The 14,815-nt window shown below is 37.8% G+C and overlaps 1 protein-coding gene across 11 annotated transcripts in view; it reads right to left on the bottom strand.

Moving 5' to 3' along the window:
• The window catches only part of C2CD5 (C2 calcium dependent domain containing 5), an 88,010-nt gene continuing 73,918 nt past the window's right edge, over positions 724-14,815 (bottom strand). For 8 of the 11 annotated variants that reach the window (XM_018048403.1, XM_018048405.1, XM_018048404.1 and 5 more), the window contains 5 exons: positions 8,488-8,538; positions 7,498-7,599; positions 6,001-6,191; positions 2,728-2,874; positions 724-2,004 (listed from right to left, as the gene is read on the bottom strand). In XM_018048403.1, coding sequence (XP_017903892.1) covers positions 1,873-2,004; positions 2,728-2,874; positions 6,001-6,191; positions 7,498-7,599; positions 8,488-8,538 — 623 coding nt within the window. In that variant the 3' untranslated portion in view covers positions 724-1,872. The remainder of the gene's footprint in view (positions 2,005-2,727; positions 2,875-6,000; positions 6,192-7,497; positions 7,600-8,487; positions 8,539-14,815) is intronic. The other 3 variants (XM_018048408.1, XM_018048406.1, XM_018048407.1) reach the window with 2 other exon arrangements.

The following is a 14,815-nucleotide window of genomic DNA, read 5'->3' as shown; positions in this document are numbered from 1 at the left end:
TAATAAGGTATATGCACAAACCTAAAGGAAATCAACCCTGAATATTGACTGGAAGGACTGTTGCTGAAGCTCCAATACTTTGGCCACCTGACAGGAAGAGGGGACTCATTGGAAAAGACCCTGATGCTGGGGAAAATTGAAGGCAAAAAGACAAGGGGACAGCAGAGGATCAGACAGCTAGCAAATAGCATCACTGTTTCAGCTGACATGAATTTGAGCAAACTCCAGAATGTAGTGGAGGATAGGAGCCAGGCATGCTGCAGTCCATGGGGTCGCAGACAGTTAAACACGACTTAGTGACTGAACAACAATATGCACAGAATATGACACAAAACAGGTACTAAACCAGTGAGTTACATTATTAAGCCCCTGCCAAGAAAGAACTCAGAAACATACTCAGGAGTCACAAAATAGCTGTTGTATGGATGGATAAAACTATGAACAAGTCAGTCAACTCCAAGTACCTATTGTTCCAGAATGAGCTCCAGTATGAGCTCTTGGGGAAGCCACCTTCATCCCAAGCTACACACATTTTCCCACTTAACAGTGCAGGTTTCCTACCAACAACAATGAAAAGGCACAATTACACATGCATTTCCCCTCCACATGAAGAACAGACACACAACAGATGACTGTTGACTAAAGAAATGAAGATGATCATATGGAAAGTGATTTCTGACCACTGACAATACTACAAAGAGGCCAAAAACAGATTTAGGAATATTCCAGTTTATAAAATCTTTTATTTAAAAAATAAAATTATAAACAAAATACAGAAAAATATTGACACCTGTGATAACAAGGAAATGACTCTTAATCTTTAGGGCAGCTGTTATCCTGGAAGAGCAAAATCATGAGTTTTAAAAAAAAATTTTATTGTCCAAAGGAGGAATGTACTTTTAAAGGTTCATCTGTAATATGTATTTGGCATTGACAAAAAAAAGTATTTCTATCTATACATTCAACATTCTGCAGCATATTTACATTCAAGTTACATTTCCAAATTCTATGCCAAATACAGTCTACCTCACCACCCCAAACCCCTAATAAGATAGTACTAAAATTCTGTTTATTTGGTAAGGGTTCAGTAATTTTATGTTCCAACTAGACCAATCATATTTTAACTACTTCAACAAAACTCATTGGCCTGTTCTTCCCAGTTGAAGCCAAGCCCCTTCCAAAAAAATTAAACACAAATAGAAACTTGGGTAAAAATGAAGTATATAGTAATTTTTTCCTCCTTCCTTAGAGATATTATTAAGCTTCCAATGAAAGGACACTGGCTCTGATAAACAGATTTTACTTTTGCAGCAATTAAGATACAAGTCACAGAAGTTTAATGTCTTTTTCAAAGATGGCTAAAGCACTTTTCCCTTCCAGCTGTTACCAAATTCCTCATCAAAATAACACATTAATAAACTCACAGTTTTCTGAAAACTTGACATTTTCCCCATACATTCCTCAAATCAGATTACTTATTAACAATGTTAATTTCTTATTTAATTTTTATAAATTACACCAGGATAGCTAGCCTAATTTCCTGATAATTTAAATTACGATTTTATTAAAATCAACATAAATTATAAATAGCTTGCATCTTTGCTACAGTTCTCAGAGAAATTTATCTGAACTTCCTGGGGAGTCAAGCCTCCATAAGGCCTGTCTGTCTAGCCTTGATAAAAAAAAAAAAAAAAGTCAAGATTTGAAAATTCTCATGCCTCCAAGGTGATCCCATTCAAATCAAACATTCTCATATGGGATCAATTCTTAATTCTCTCATATTAAGTTCATTTTTTACGTCTAGTATGATAAATGAATGACAAAGGAAACTGATGAATGTCATTTAGTTGAGCTCTTTCTTTCTAACTGACTTCAGGTTGTGACTTCTCCTCCAGTACATGAGGGCTGGCAACTGGCAGCAGGCTGCTGAGTAGACACCATTTCTAATTCAGATTCACGAACAAAAACCACTGCATCACCACTGACGTTTATAAGACACTGTGCCTAAAAGAATAACAGGACATTTCAGTCACATTTCAATAACACGCTCATACTCTCCCGTTACGCTGGGGGCAGCACTGTAGAGCAGAAACAAGCATACAGTCCAAGAAAAAAATGAGCAAAGGATAAGAAGGCAATGCATAGGAAAGGAAACAAAAAAAACTCATTAATATAGTTATTTAATTTTTTAAAGGACTATCTTTAACAGTTGTAAGTGAATTATTACATTAACAAAGCTGATAAGAGAAATCTATTCTAAAATTTAACCTAAGCAACACTCCCCTATCCTCATTAACAGAATCATATTACTTATTAGAATTAACAGTGTGGCCCCATCAAGACATACTCTTCACCAGCAGAGCAGTCAGAAGTGGACAGCATCACAACTCAAACTAGAGGGCATCTTTAACTGTCCTCCATTAGCCATCACGGGATCCCAAAGAACCACTCCCCCCCTCCGCCTCACCAAGAAGGTGGTGGGAAAAGTAATATAGGAGCAAAACTTCCAGAGGTATTTCAGACTAATTACTAGTCACTGGGGATATGAAAACAGCACCTGACCTATGTATGACCACAGTTACCAATATATTTACTAAAACATGTTTTAAGCCTCTGGAATCAAAGAGCTCTGAGGAGCAATTCTCTTTTTTGGAGGTGGGTGGGAGGTGAAAAGCCCATAGGGTAAATTTGTAGGGTCTCCCCATCAGGTTTTTAACTCCACCTCACCTGGTTTTTGTTTGGATTCTCCATGAAGACACACTGCTTCATTATGTAGGAGACAACAGCATTCCCTCCCAGCGCAGCCACATGTGCGCGCACCATGGCAAACACTTCAGCAATAAAAGCATGGAGAAAGCCACTGACTCCACCTTCCTAAAGGATAATGCACAAGAAAACCAAACTATATACCTGTCTAAATGCACGTACATAAAACATCAAAGAATATACATTAAAACAGTTTAAGTGATCTTACTATAATGGATGGTCCTTTTAATTTCCTTCACCATGCGGATTTGTTGCATGAATGAAAAAACCTTTACTTAACACGTCTACAACAGGGATTATTGTTGGTGTTCAGTCACTAAGTTGTGTCATAATCCCAACAGGGATTACCATCTTGATTTTAGAGATGATGAAACTGAAGCTCATGTGACATGCCCAGGATGAAGGTGGAACACAGAGCTAGTGGACAGATGGCAGAGCAAGAGTTCTATCTGGTCCTCCACTGTCAACACCTCCCTCCATGAAACTGTTCTCGTCATCATTCAAATAAATTGATGGTAAATATAAACAATGAGACTTCCCTGCTATCCATATCTCCCACTTTGAAAATGAACCATGTTCCAAGTCGCACTCATCTTTTTCAGTTTCTTGAAGGTCTGACACCTTTTCCAGCCTCGGGGTAATTGTACATGAAGGGTCCACACCCGATTTTCCACCAGGGTAACTCGTACTCAATTCTTCAGGTCTTGGTTTACATGTGACTTCTTCAGAGCAACCTACCCTATCAGACCTAAATTACGTTCCCCTGTTAACATTCTCCGAGAGCCTTGTTGTATTTCTTTATATGACTTATATTACTAAGAGCCATGTTCTCACCACATGATGATTATTTACTGTCCACTAAATCCCACCATGCCAGGGGCGGCATCTGCCATACTCACAGCCATATACACTAACACCTGTTTCAACAGGCGCCTGTGCCCAGTGATCTGCACATATTTGTCATGGAAAGAAACCCAACAGTTTGGGGAACTTTTGCAGTGTTCAAAGCCAAACAAGACAGAAACCAAAGGCCAGCTGATAGCTCAAAATGCTTTACAATCTAAATTTTCCACAAATTTTAGTGAAGGTTTTTTACAGTCTAGGAAGAAATTTCCAACTTTAAATTGGAAGGTAAGGGCAAAATTTAAAACACTGTTAGAAAAAGCATTTGTCTAGGTCACATTTTTCTGAAAAGCTACAGGCTCCTACATAAAGCTTGTCATTAAGGAATTAAAGGAGTTGCTTCAGCCTGCCTCTGACTCAATCACAGTCCAGGACAGTCTTTTCTTCTGCTTTAATCAGTTTTCCTCTTACATATCAAATCAAAAAATTCTTAGAGTAGCAGACACTACAGAGGGGTAAATTCTAATATTACATAACTGAAAGCAAATAACTCAACAAGGAATGAACAGATTTCAGATATTATACTATATACAGGCTTCTCAGGTAGCACTAGTGGTCAAGAACCCACCTGCCAAGGCAGGAGTCATAAGAGACGTGGGTTCAGTCCCTGGGTCAGGAAGATCCCCTGTAGAGTATGGCAACCCACTCCAGTATTCTTTCCTTGAGAATCTCATCTTCAGAGACGCCTGGTGGGCTACAGTCATGGGGCTGCAAACAGCCAGACACAACTGAAGCAACTTAGCCCACACGCATGCATATACTACATATTATACTATTAACTACATTATAGCTGGTATTATAAATCTCTGTTGAAAGGAAATCTGTGAAGCAACATTTCAGGGTATGGTTGCTTCAGCAGTTGAAAAGACACTTTGGAAAGAAAATTTTATGGATTTGACAGTATAATATCCATGTGCAACTGGAAAAGGTTAATTCACCAATCTATGACAGCTTCTCAAACCCAGATTTCTTTGTCAAACCTCAATGGATCTAAAACTGTTGCCCATTTTAATTCTACATTAAAAGGTTTTTTAGAATATCTTGAGATAGTTTCTTTTCCATCTCAACACAATTAGAATATGATTATAAAAATAATTTTTCTTAAAGGAAACATTTATCTAATTACTTAATTTGTCAGAAGTCACTTCCTCATTTACACAAAAATGGCTTGTGGTTCCTCTGCACCAGGCACTATGCTAGGTGCAGGAGGGTGAGCCTGAGGTTAGTAAGCAGGCTGCTATTTCCAAGAAGGCATAGAAACACTGCTGGTGAAACAATGGGGGGAAAAAACACAATTAAGTTGTGTTTATAATTAACACAGTTTAAAAAAATACAAACTTCTGCTAAAGTTAATTTTGAAGAGTTTATTGGTTTTCACACTTAAATAATTAAAAATTTTCCCTACTCACTATATTAATTTGCTTAGCAGCCCTGCTCAAGAAATATAAGACAAATAGAAATATAATCTTTTCCTGAGTTTAAATTCCTCTGTAATGCAAGATATAATAGGCTGACTCTGATTCTTAATTCTGACCTCATCAAGCAAGAGATTATAACTGCTGTTACTTAAAAAACAAATTAAAGTTTAATGATACCCATTGTGAGGTAGGCACTTGAACAAATAACACTGATGGCTAGAGGAGAAAACAAGCAGCCTCCTTCTTTGTCAGGAGAAAACGACAGAACCAAATGATATAAAAAAAAAATCTCCAAAGACATCCATTCAGGATACAGTCCCCTACTATTTCTTAATGTGGACTCTTAAAAATTGCCATTTAAATCCATCTCAGGCAAATACCTACAGAGAAACTAAGCTCAGGGCTGTTTTAAACTTCTATCAAACATGGATACATTTATTTTTTTTTTCATTTACCATCTGATAAGGATCTGTAACTTCTAATAACAAATGAATTTAAACCCAACACAACTCTTGTGATAATACTGAAAGCAAAAGTGAAGTCGCTCAGTCACGTCCAACTCTTTGCAACCCCATGGACTACAGCCTACCAGGCTCCTCTGTCCATGGGATCTTCCAGGCAAGAATATTAGAGTGGGGTTGCCATTTCCTTCTCCAGGGCATATTCCCCTCGACCCAGGAATCGAACCCGGGTCTCCCACATTGCTGGCAGACACTTTTACCTTCTGAGCCTCATCTACAGCCAATCCAGACAGGTTATGGAAAAAAGTGTGTGTGTGTGTGTGTGTGTGTGTGTGTGTGTGAGACTTTTGGCAAAAAAAAAACAAATAATTTGAAACATGTTTGGTTTTGCTACTAATACTTTCAACCACAAAAAATTCACAAACACAATGAAATAACAACTATAAAATTACCTCACGTAGAGAAGTGGTTTCCCGAATAAAAAACATGTTAATTATACCAAGATATTTTGTTATTTTTGCTCCAGGAATGAAAGAAAGAGGTGTCATCTTAACAACCCCAACGGTAGAATTTGCACAAGGTGGAGCAGAACGATTCCGGAAGTTTCCTTCACCCATTGGACTTGCTTTTTCAACTGTCACTGCTAAAATTGGAAAAAGAAGAGAAAGCATCAAGATCACATGTTGGTGACTCAATGATTCCCTAGTGTTTCCAAATAAGTGGTGACAACATTCAGCTGTCTGTGAGGCTAAGCCATGTCATGAAAGAAAAGAAATTACCATGCACTGCATGCAATTACAAAGAGAGAGAAAGAAAAACGTAAGCGGAAATGCTGGAATGGAATCTTTGGGAAGAAAAATGGCATTCCTGCAAAAGAAAATGTTGATGCGGTGTAGCTACACACACAGTGATCGTTATAAAGTGAAGACAAAGAAAAAGCGGTAGAGCATTAAAAAATCTGCTGTAGGAACAAATTATTACGAGAGTGTGAAAGTTGTTCCATTTCCCAGGGCAGTGTTTTCCATCTTTTTTTCAGACGACTTCATCATTGTCAACTTGTAGATAAACCTTATCTTAACTAGCTGTAGCAGGTTTCTTTTCCAAACCTTCTCGATCAAAGTTGTAATTTAAAAAATTTAACAAATGACCTTGGCTGTCTAAAAGTTAATTGTTCATAAAATAACAAATACCTACTGCTTATCAAATAACTACCATGAACCAAACACACACACACACACGTGTGTGTGTGTGTCTATAATTTTCACAACAACGCAGCGACATAGGTGTTATCATCCCCATTTACCACATGAGGTAACTGAGCCTCACAAAACTTAAATAACTTGCCAAGGTCACACAGGCATTAAAATGGCACTTTTAGGATTCAAAACCAGACCTGGTTGATTCCATAGCCTGTGAGCTTCCCCCTAAATACAGTTCCTTCCCTTTAATGTCAACTCTTCCACTCAAATACATTTACCTCAAAGTCTACCAAAACACATGGAGTATAGATTTAAAAAAAAAAAAAAAAATCTTAGTCCTGCTGCTGAGTCTAGCAGTGAGATAAGAGCTGGCCACTTTCTCTCTGGAGATACCTTCTGTTCTCACTCTAGACATTGCTCTTAGTCATCTGACGGATACCATATACCACCGAGTCTCTTCAATAAAAGCTCATTAATTTCCTTCCACTATGTGACCTACTATCTATTTATATACGTCTAAGAATACCTTCACCAAAATAAAATCCTAAAAACACAACCCTGCAGCTGCAATTTAAACATCTAAAGGCCCTTCAAAAGCTTTTGCTAAATGACCGTTAGCATCTGCAGCTTTCACACTCCAACACATGATTGATTGGCAATGTTATTACTGAGTAGTCAGGGCCAGCCTTCACCACTGGGAAATCAAGGATATGCTTCTCAAATCACAATGTGGTAGAAACATCCGCCTACTTGTCTTAATTGATCCGCGCCTTATGGTCTGAGCTTTCAGTTTAATGAGCTCTATCCAGCTGCTGCATCTGTCTGCAAAGGAACTGTAATCAACTGACGTTGCTGAAAACACAGACAGAAAACAAAAGAAAAAACAAAGAAAAAATATGGATGACGTCTCTTACTCGTCACAACACTCCTCTCGATGATGTAATTTAACTGTAACTTAGGGGGAAAGGTGGTCCTTTTCAAGTCAGGTGAGAGAGATAGTAAAGAATCAAGCTTTAGACACTGATTTGTCCAAAACCAACTTGTCGGTTGGCTGAGCATCTCTGGTGATGTCAGAGCTGTGTGGTCTCTTGGGGGGAACAGAAGCGGGTCTACCAAGATCAAGGAAAGGGTCACGTGCTGCGTTTTAACTAACTTCCTTTCCCTTGTTTTTATTTTACACTGTTTTAGCTGTTTATACTTAGGACTTTAATTTACAATCAGAACTTAGTGAATAATTCCTTGACCTATTTTTGCTCTGAAATCAAAAAAAATAAATGAATAAATGAGAATCAAATGTTAAAGGATACATGAAAAAAAAATCACTAGTTAACTTATCTTTTGCAAAATATCTTCTTTCTACCAGTAGTAACAAGGAAGCCAAAGGGTCATTTTTATCAATATCCTATTTCCACACCTGATTTTGGCAACAAAGCTTCTATTAACATGGAGTGAGGATCAAGTGTGAGCCCAACAAGTTCTTCTTTTCAAAAGAGTATCTTTTACTACTGTTGAGCTAAAAAATAATATTAAAAGCTGAAGTCTTATCTTTAGAAACTGGGACACTATTAACATGCTAGACGGCGTAAGTAATATTTGAATTACACAATCTAACTACAATAAAGCCACATTTTGGTGTCTATTCCACTGTCCAGTGCATTTCTTCAATGTCTGTATGCTTATGCACCACCACGCTAGAATTTCACACCTTTGGTGACTATTTGCTTAATTAGACAAACTCACCTCTCTGTGCAGCTGGTATACCTGAGTTAGAACTTGCACTCTCCAGGTGTTCTAGTAAGACAATATGAACAACATTAGCTTGGATGCTAAGTACAAGCCAGTATCTCTTTGCTCTTGGTTAATACTCTCTAAAAACCAGATGAATAGGAGAAAATTTTTATGGCCTCATTATAAAAGCAAACCAAATAGAAGTACCTAGGTTTAAAATGGCAGTTTCTATTGATATATGAAAACTAGCTCGGTTAATAAACACCATGCCAAGAAAGATTACTTGTTATTATAACACAAAGAAAGTTCCAGAAACTCTACATGTTAGAAAATGTCCACACAGTAACAAATGTTAGTGGGAGGGAAGCAGAATGTGGGAAATCTGAACAGAGAAAAGGGTCAATGCACTGGGAAGAAAATCTGAAATGAAACGGGAAGGTAAATGTGTGTGGGGGAAAAGCCAGTAAGATTAAGAGCTACAGACAAAGCAGTGACCTGTGTCTCATAGATAAACGCACACCATACATTAGCCCCGCCCCACCCACCTCACCACCAATGCCCTCATTCAAAGCTTTCCCTTTCAACAGCTTCCTCTGAAACTATCATGACTTTATGGAACTGAAAGGTGACTACTTTTCACAGAAATAACTAGGAATCCCAAACTATAACCTCCTTTCTAGTAAGCTCACAAAAGCAACATCTTGAATTCTTCCTGAAAGTTTATATTTTTATCACAGATATTTAAGGAACTGTACAAATTCAAACAGCACTACATTAAAAAAAAAATCTTCATCTATTTCTAATTTTCAGGCTCTACCCACACTAGCATATTTGAATTTCTATTTCTAAGAATCTCATAACTGAGGATATAGTGTTGCCAAGATGGAAATAACTCATAAAAACACTAAGAATAATTTGGTCAGCCATTTTTTTAAAAATTATAAACTAAGTAAATTAGAAAATATATAATATTTTTGTCTCTGTGTCATATGGTGATTTGGGGGGGGTAATATTCTTAAACTTGTAAAAGTTGTAATTTTCAAAAATCAGATTTATACAGAATGTTTCTGCCAACTGGGGGGCAATGACATATCTCCCGTCCCCACTCCATCTCTTTTTTCCTAAGGCTAGTGACCATGAGCTAATACTGGAGAGAGTACAGTGATCAACATTCCTCTTACAGCTGTCAATAAAAGGGATCATGAGGAGAAGTTCACAAAAAGACTTGTGAGGGGATTACACTGGGTGTGCCCTGACCATCGTGAAGTTTTCAAGGGAGTGTCCTCCTGATTCGGAATCCTGAGGGGTACTGGAAACCCAGGAGGAGACAGGACCTACAGCAGGAAGACTAAACAGAACTGACACTCAATTTCTAGCAACAGCTGATCCAATGCACAAGCTGGGAAAGTAAGTGGCCCACCCCAGGCTCACATATCCCAGGGGAGTCCCAGGACTCCCAGAGGTCCTGGGCAGCACAGCCTCACTGAGTACAGACTCAGAAGATACAGCCAGCATTAGGGACCCTAGTTTATCATGTGGGGATGGGAAGAAGGGAGGGAAAGCTAAAAGGAAACAAGAAAATGACCAAAATTATCCTCTATACCTTCATATTATCTTGGCAGTATGGAACTCCCTGGTAGCAACTGTACATGAAATGTCCACAAAGAGAGCTTATACATGTAGAAGCTATCTGCTCCCATTTTCAAATATGTCGTGTTAAAAAGTAAAGGTATACAATGATCTGTAGAATATCTGTGGTTTTTTTGTTTTTTTAAAAAAAGGATAAATAGAACATCTTTGCAAAGAGAGACAATATAGCTATTAAGAGCACTTGCCTCTTGGGAAGGAAAATGAAGGGAAAAGGGAGCTTTATTTTAGACAATGTGGTCTTTTTGTAGGATTTGAATATTTTATCATGTACTCTTACTACGTTCCCCCAAATTTTACAAAAGGTAGAGGAGAAACAAGAGAGGAAAAATATTTATTCCCAGCCCTCAAATGTGAATGTGTCTGAATTAAAATCTGAAAAGAACACAGTTCTTAAATTGGAGACGTAGACGGAAAGAATGAGTCGGGAGACTTCTGGCCTCACTAAAGGAGAGCCGGTTCACCTTCTGCCATGTTTGCCTGGATGCCCATTTTTTCTATCAGAGAAAAGGCCCAAGAGAAGCTAGTCCTGTGGACTTCAGCACTTTTGACTGGTCTGAACACCTCAAACATCTATTGACCTCAGGCTCTCTGCCCCTTCTAATTACAGTTTGGCTTCCCAGGTAACAGCCTTTTTCAAAAGAGAAGGTAGCATAGACATTAGCTGTCTGGCTCACTGACAAAGCAGAAATTCCGGTTCTGTGTGTGTTAGTTGTTCAGTAGTGTCTGACTCTTTGTGACCCCATGGACTGTACAGCCTACCAGGCTCTTCTGTCCATGGGATTTTCTAGGCAAGGATACTGGAATGGATTGCCATTTCCTTCTCCAGGGGATCTTCCTGACCCAGGGATCGAACTCGGGTCTCCTGCATTGCAGGCGGATGCTTTACCGTCTGAGTTACTGGGGAAGCCCTCTGCAATCTCTAGTGTATACATGCTCAATTGTGTCTGACTCTTTGTGACCCCATGGACTGTAGCCCACCAGGCTCCTCTGTCCACAGGATTCTCTAAGGCAAGAAAACCGCAGTAGGTTGCCATTTCCTCCTCAGGGGATCTTCCCCACCAAGGGGTTGAACCTGCATCTCCTGTTCCCTGCACTGCAGGCAGATTCTCTACTGCTGAACCACCGGGAAAGCCCCATGCAATCTCTAAGCCAGTACTAAAAAAAGGCAACAGATTTCATACTCAGAGGTAGAAATCTTTTTAAATGTCCTTGAGGCTCTGCTAGGGAGCCAATGCTCAGTTCTGGCCATTTGTACATCTCTGTGGAAGACTTTGAGACAAACGCTTCATATGTCAGGTCCCCACTGAAGCTGCAAAGAGAGTTTGAAATCAAGCCACACAGCAACCCAGTTCTCTTACCATTTCCCTGCCCACTGAATACAATTTTGCTGTTCAAAAAATCTACTAAGTGATAGTGATAATCCCTCAAAAAAAAAATGCTGGAAAGTTAACAAGGCAAACAGAACATATAGAACTATTTTCTTAGTATACTCTAGTGACTTTTAACAGGCCTTAGCAGAGTGGGGAGGGGGATTAATCTAGATTAAAGTGGTTTAGTGGAAATGAGCATACAGATGAAAAACAGAAAGAAAATGTAGCAAGAATTCTTCCTCCTTCAATTATACACCTGCCAGTGCTTCTAAAGTTTGAGACGCCTCCATTCTCCTAAACAATCCATCATACCAACGACAAAGGGATGTGCGAGCCATGATAAAGTCTTATACTAACTACTCTTTGGACAATTTACTTTCTATCATTAAAATTGATAGATCATCTTTGCTCTGAATAATTAAAAAAGTCTTTGAGACATTCTTTTCCTGTCACCCTAAGGAAGTTATTAAAACTGAAAAAATTCCTGCAAACTCTGAAAAGATTCTCCGGCAGATAAAACTATGTGCAATCTGGAGTCTCTAAATCATAATGCTTTATTTTCCTATTTAAACATGCTCAGTTTTAAACTATGATGATCAAAATTTGGTTTTATGTTCCTTTAGGCATTTCCATCAGTCTATAATGCACTGATCAGTATCTGGCTTAATGACTGAGTGAGACAAATGATGTATGTAAACATTCAGTATATACCTGGACCCTAATGGTCTTCAAATATTGGTGGTCTGATAATGAAACTGACATATTACAGTTAAAAACTATTAAGGCATGGAGAAAAATGTAAGTTGTTTTGATCTGGATATTTCACTAGGAGAAAAAAATTCAATACACAGATAATATATAATATATGACAAAAGACAATTAGTTGCCCTACTGAATCATTAAAACTTCCAATTAAAGGTATATAATATCCTAACCCACTTGCTTTTCTTCTTCAGTCCCCATCATTCACTCCTCTCACTACCATCCTTTGTTATCTTTTTTCCCCAAATAATCCTGGTTTTTGGTCAGTAGCCCAATTCCACTTTCTTTGCTTTTCACTCCCTCGTTCCCTGACTGGTTTTTACTGCCCTCGAGCTGCCTTGAAGAAGCTAAGATTCCTTATCTCTACCTCTTCCTCAACTCTTTGCTTCCTTCACACTTCTTAGGTGCAGTTTTCACATTTTCCACTCTTTAGAGAGTTCCTGTTCATTCTGTTTCCCCTCAGTATTGTTCCCCTTTCAGGATGCCCTACTGATTGCTGTGGCCACCAACAGCAAGGGAAAGGCAGCATTTTTAACAGCTGCTACCACTTGGTCACGTGTGCTTAGTGTCTCAGTCACATCCAACTCTGCAGCCCACCAGGCTCCTCTGTCCATGTGGCTTCTCCAGGCAAGAATTCTGGAGTGGGGTGCCATGCCCTCCTCCAGGGGCTCTTCCCAATTCAGGGATCAAACCCAGGTTTCCCGCATGGCAGGCAGATTCTTTACCACCTGAGCCACCAGGGACGCCCAAGAATACTGGAGTGGGTAGCCTATCCCTTCTCCAGGGGATCTTTCTGAGCCAGGAATCAAACTGGGGTCTCCTGCATTGCAAGTAGATTCTTTTACTTGCTGAGCTACCAGGGAAGCCCACCATTTGGTCACAGTGACAAAATATATCTTAAAAAATAGAGAGGAAAAACAGACATGCAATGAACTGTTAATATAAAAAAATTTTAGCTAATATAAAGAATTATATATACTTGTAAGAATTCAGAACCATTAGTTGGCAGGAAAAACTAAAAGCTAAGTTCTGTAATTCTCATAGATTTATATTTCTAATAACTAGTTTATAATAATTTAAAGCAAGTCATTTAAGTTTAAAAAATTAAGCTATATTTAAAAATCAAATTTAGTTTAACAAAAAGGTAAACTCCAATAGCCTACTGTAAAAATAAAGGAAAAAGGTTCCAATGTGGATACCTAATTATGGAGTACAGTGCATTGAGGGGTGTGAGTTTTCTTTTTTACTTAAATCCAGAATGTGACCTATGTTTGTCACATTAGTCAGCAACTGCTCAGTGAAAAGAGAACTCCTCCCAGCCTCCAGTTAATGCAACTGGACATGAGGATACCACCCCAGCATAAAGCCAAGTGACAGCAGAAACAAGCATGGTGGGGGTGGGGAGTAATAAAAAAATGTTTCCTCTATACAGTTTCACCCAACAGTATACAAACACTAAAAGTGACTTAATTAAACCCTTTTAAAGCCTTAAATTCTCAGAATTTTAATGAAAACCATTATCCTAATATAGATTAGATTTATAAAGTATTTGATATCTATCTATATCTATATATATATATATAGTGGTATATGAGTCACACACATTTGTCTAACATAAGTTCTTAAAGTCCCCCAATATGGTATCTAATATCTCAAGGTTCAGACCTTTAAATATGTATCTACTAAAGCAATATGCTAATCTTTTATATAAAAAAATTATACACATCTTTTACCCAGATTACATTTACTCAGATTCTCTATTTTTACTATATTTGCGCAATCTTTTTTCACTTTCACTTCATAAAATATATATGATTTTTAAATTCTGTTAAAACCATTTCAGAGTGAAGTGACATATTGAAAAAATTGACATATAGCTATTAATGAAGAAGAAAAATATTATGAAAGTGCCATAAAAAATTTGCTATTGTTTTTTTCTTATAACACAGGTTCATATGAAAAAAAAGTAATTAATGGTGATGCCACATCAACTTTGTTCCTCACAGTATTCTAAGAATTTTGATGACCTTCACTTGATAATGTTCTTTAAGAAATTACTTAGGCTCAGCACTTTTTGACATTTCAAATCAGAAAAATCGAGATAACTAGAAAGGTAACACCAAATCAACCATAATTTGAGACATACATCAAAACTGTTTTGTTTACCTTGAGAAACAAAACCAAGTATAACAAAAGATGGAAGGGAAAAAAAGACTGAACATGGATGGACAACTCAGGCCCGGGTTTACTCTACACAGTCAATTAGAATACATGTAATTGAAACATCGTCTCTTCAAAGAGTCACTCATTTTCAGTAACACAAAAAGATAAGTAAAGGTTTATCTACAAGTGAAAAGATGAAGTATTAATAAACATACTGTGCACAGCTCTTGACACTACTCTGTCAACTAAAAAGAAATAAAAATTTTCATAAATCATCCCATCTGTGATGAGAACATGGAAAATAAATTAGTATTCAAAGTCTTCAGAATTAAAGATAAATCTCAGTCAGCTTAGCTAACTGATCTAACTATGAAAACTATGTATTTATTTTACTT

Source organism: Capra hircus, chromosome 5 (genome assembly GCF_001704415.2).
Source record: "Capra hircus breed San Clemente chromosome 5, ASM170441v1, whole genome shotgun sequence".
NCBI lineage: Eukaryota > Metazoa > Chordata > Mammalia > Artiodactyla > Bovidae > Capra > Capra hircus.
Note: the sequence above shows the minus strand (reverse complement) of the source record. Positions and strands in the feature narration are given on the sequence as shown.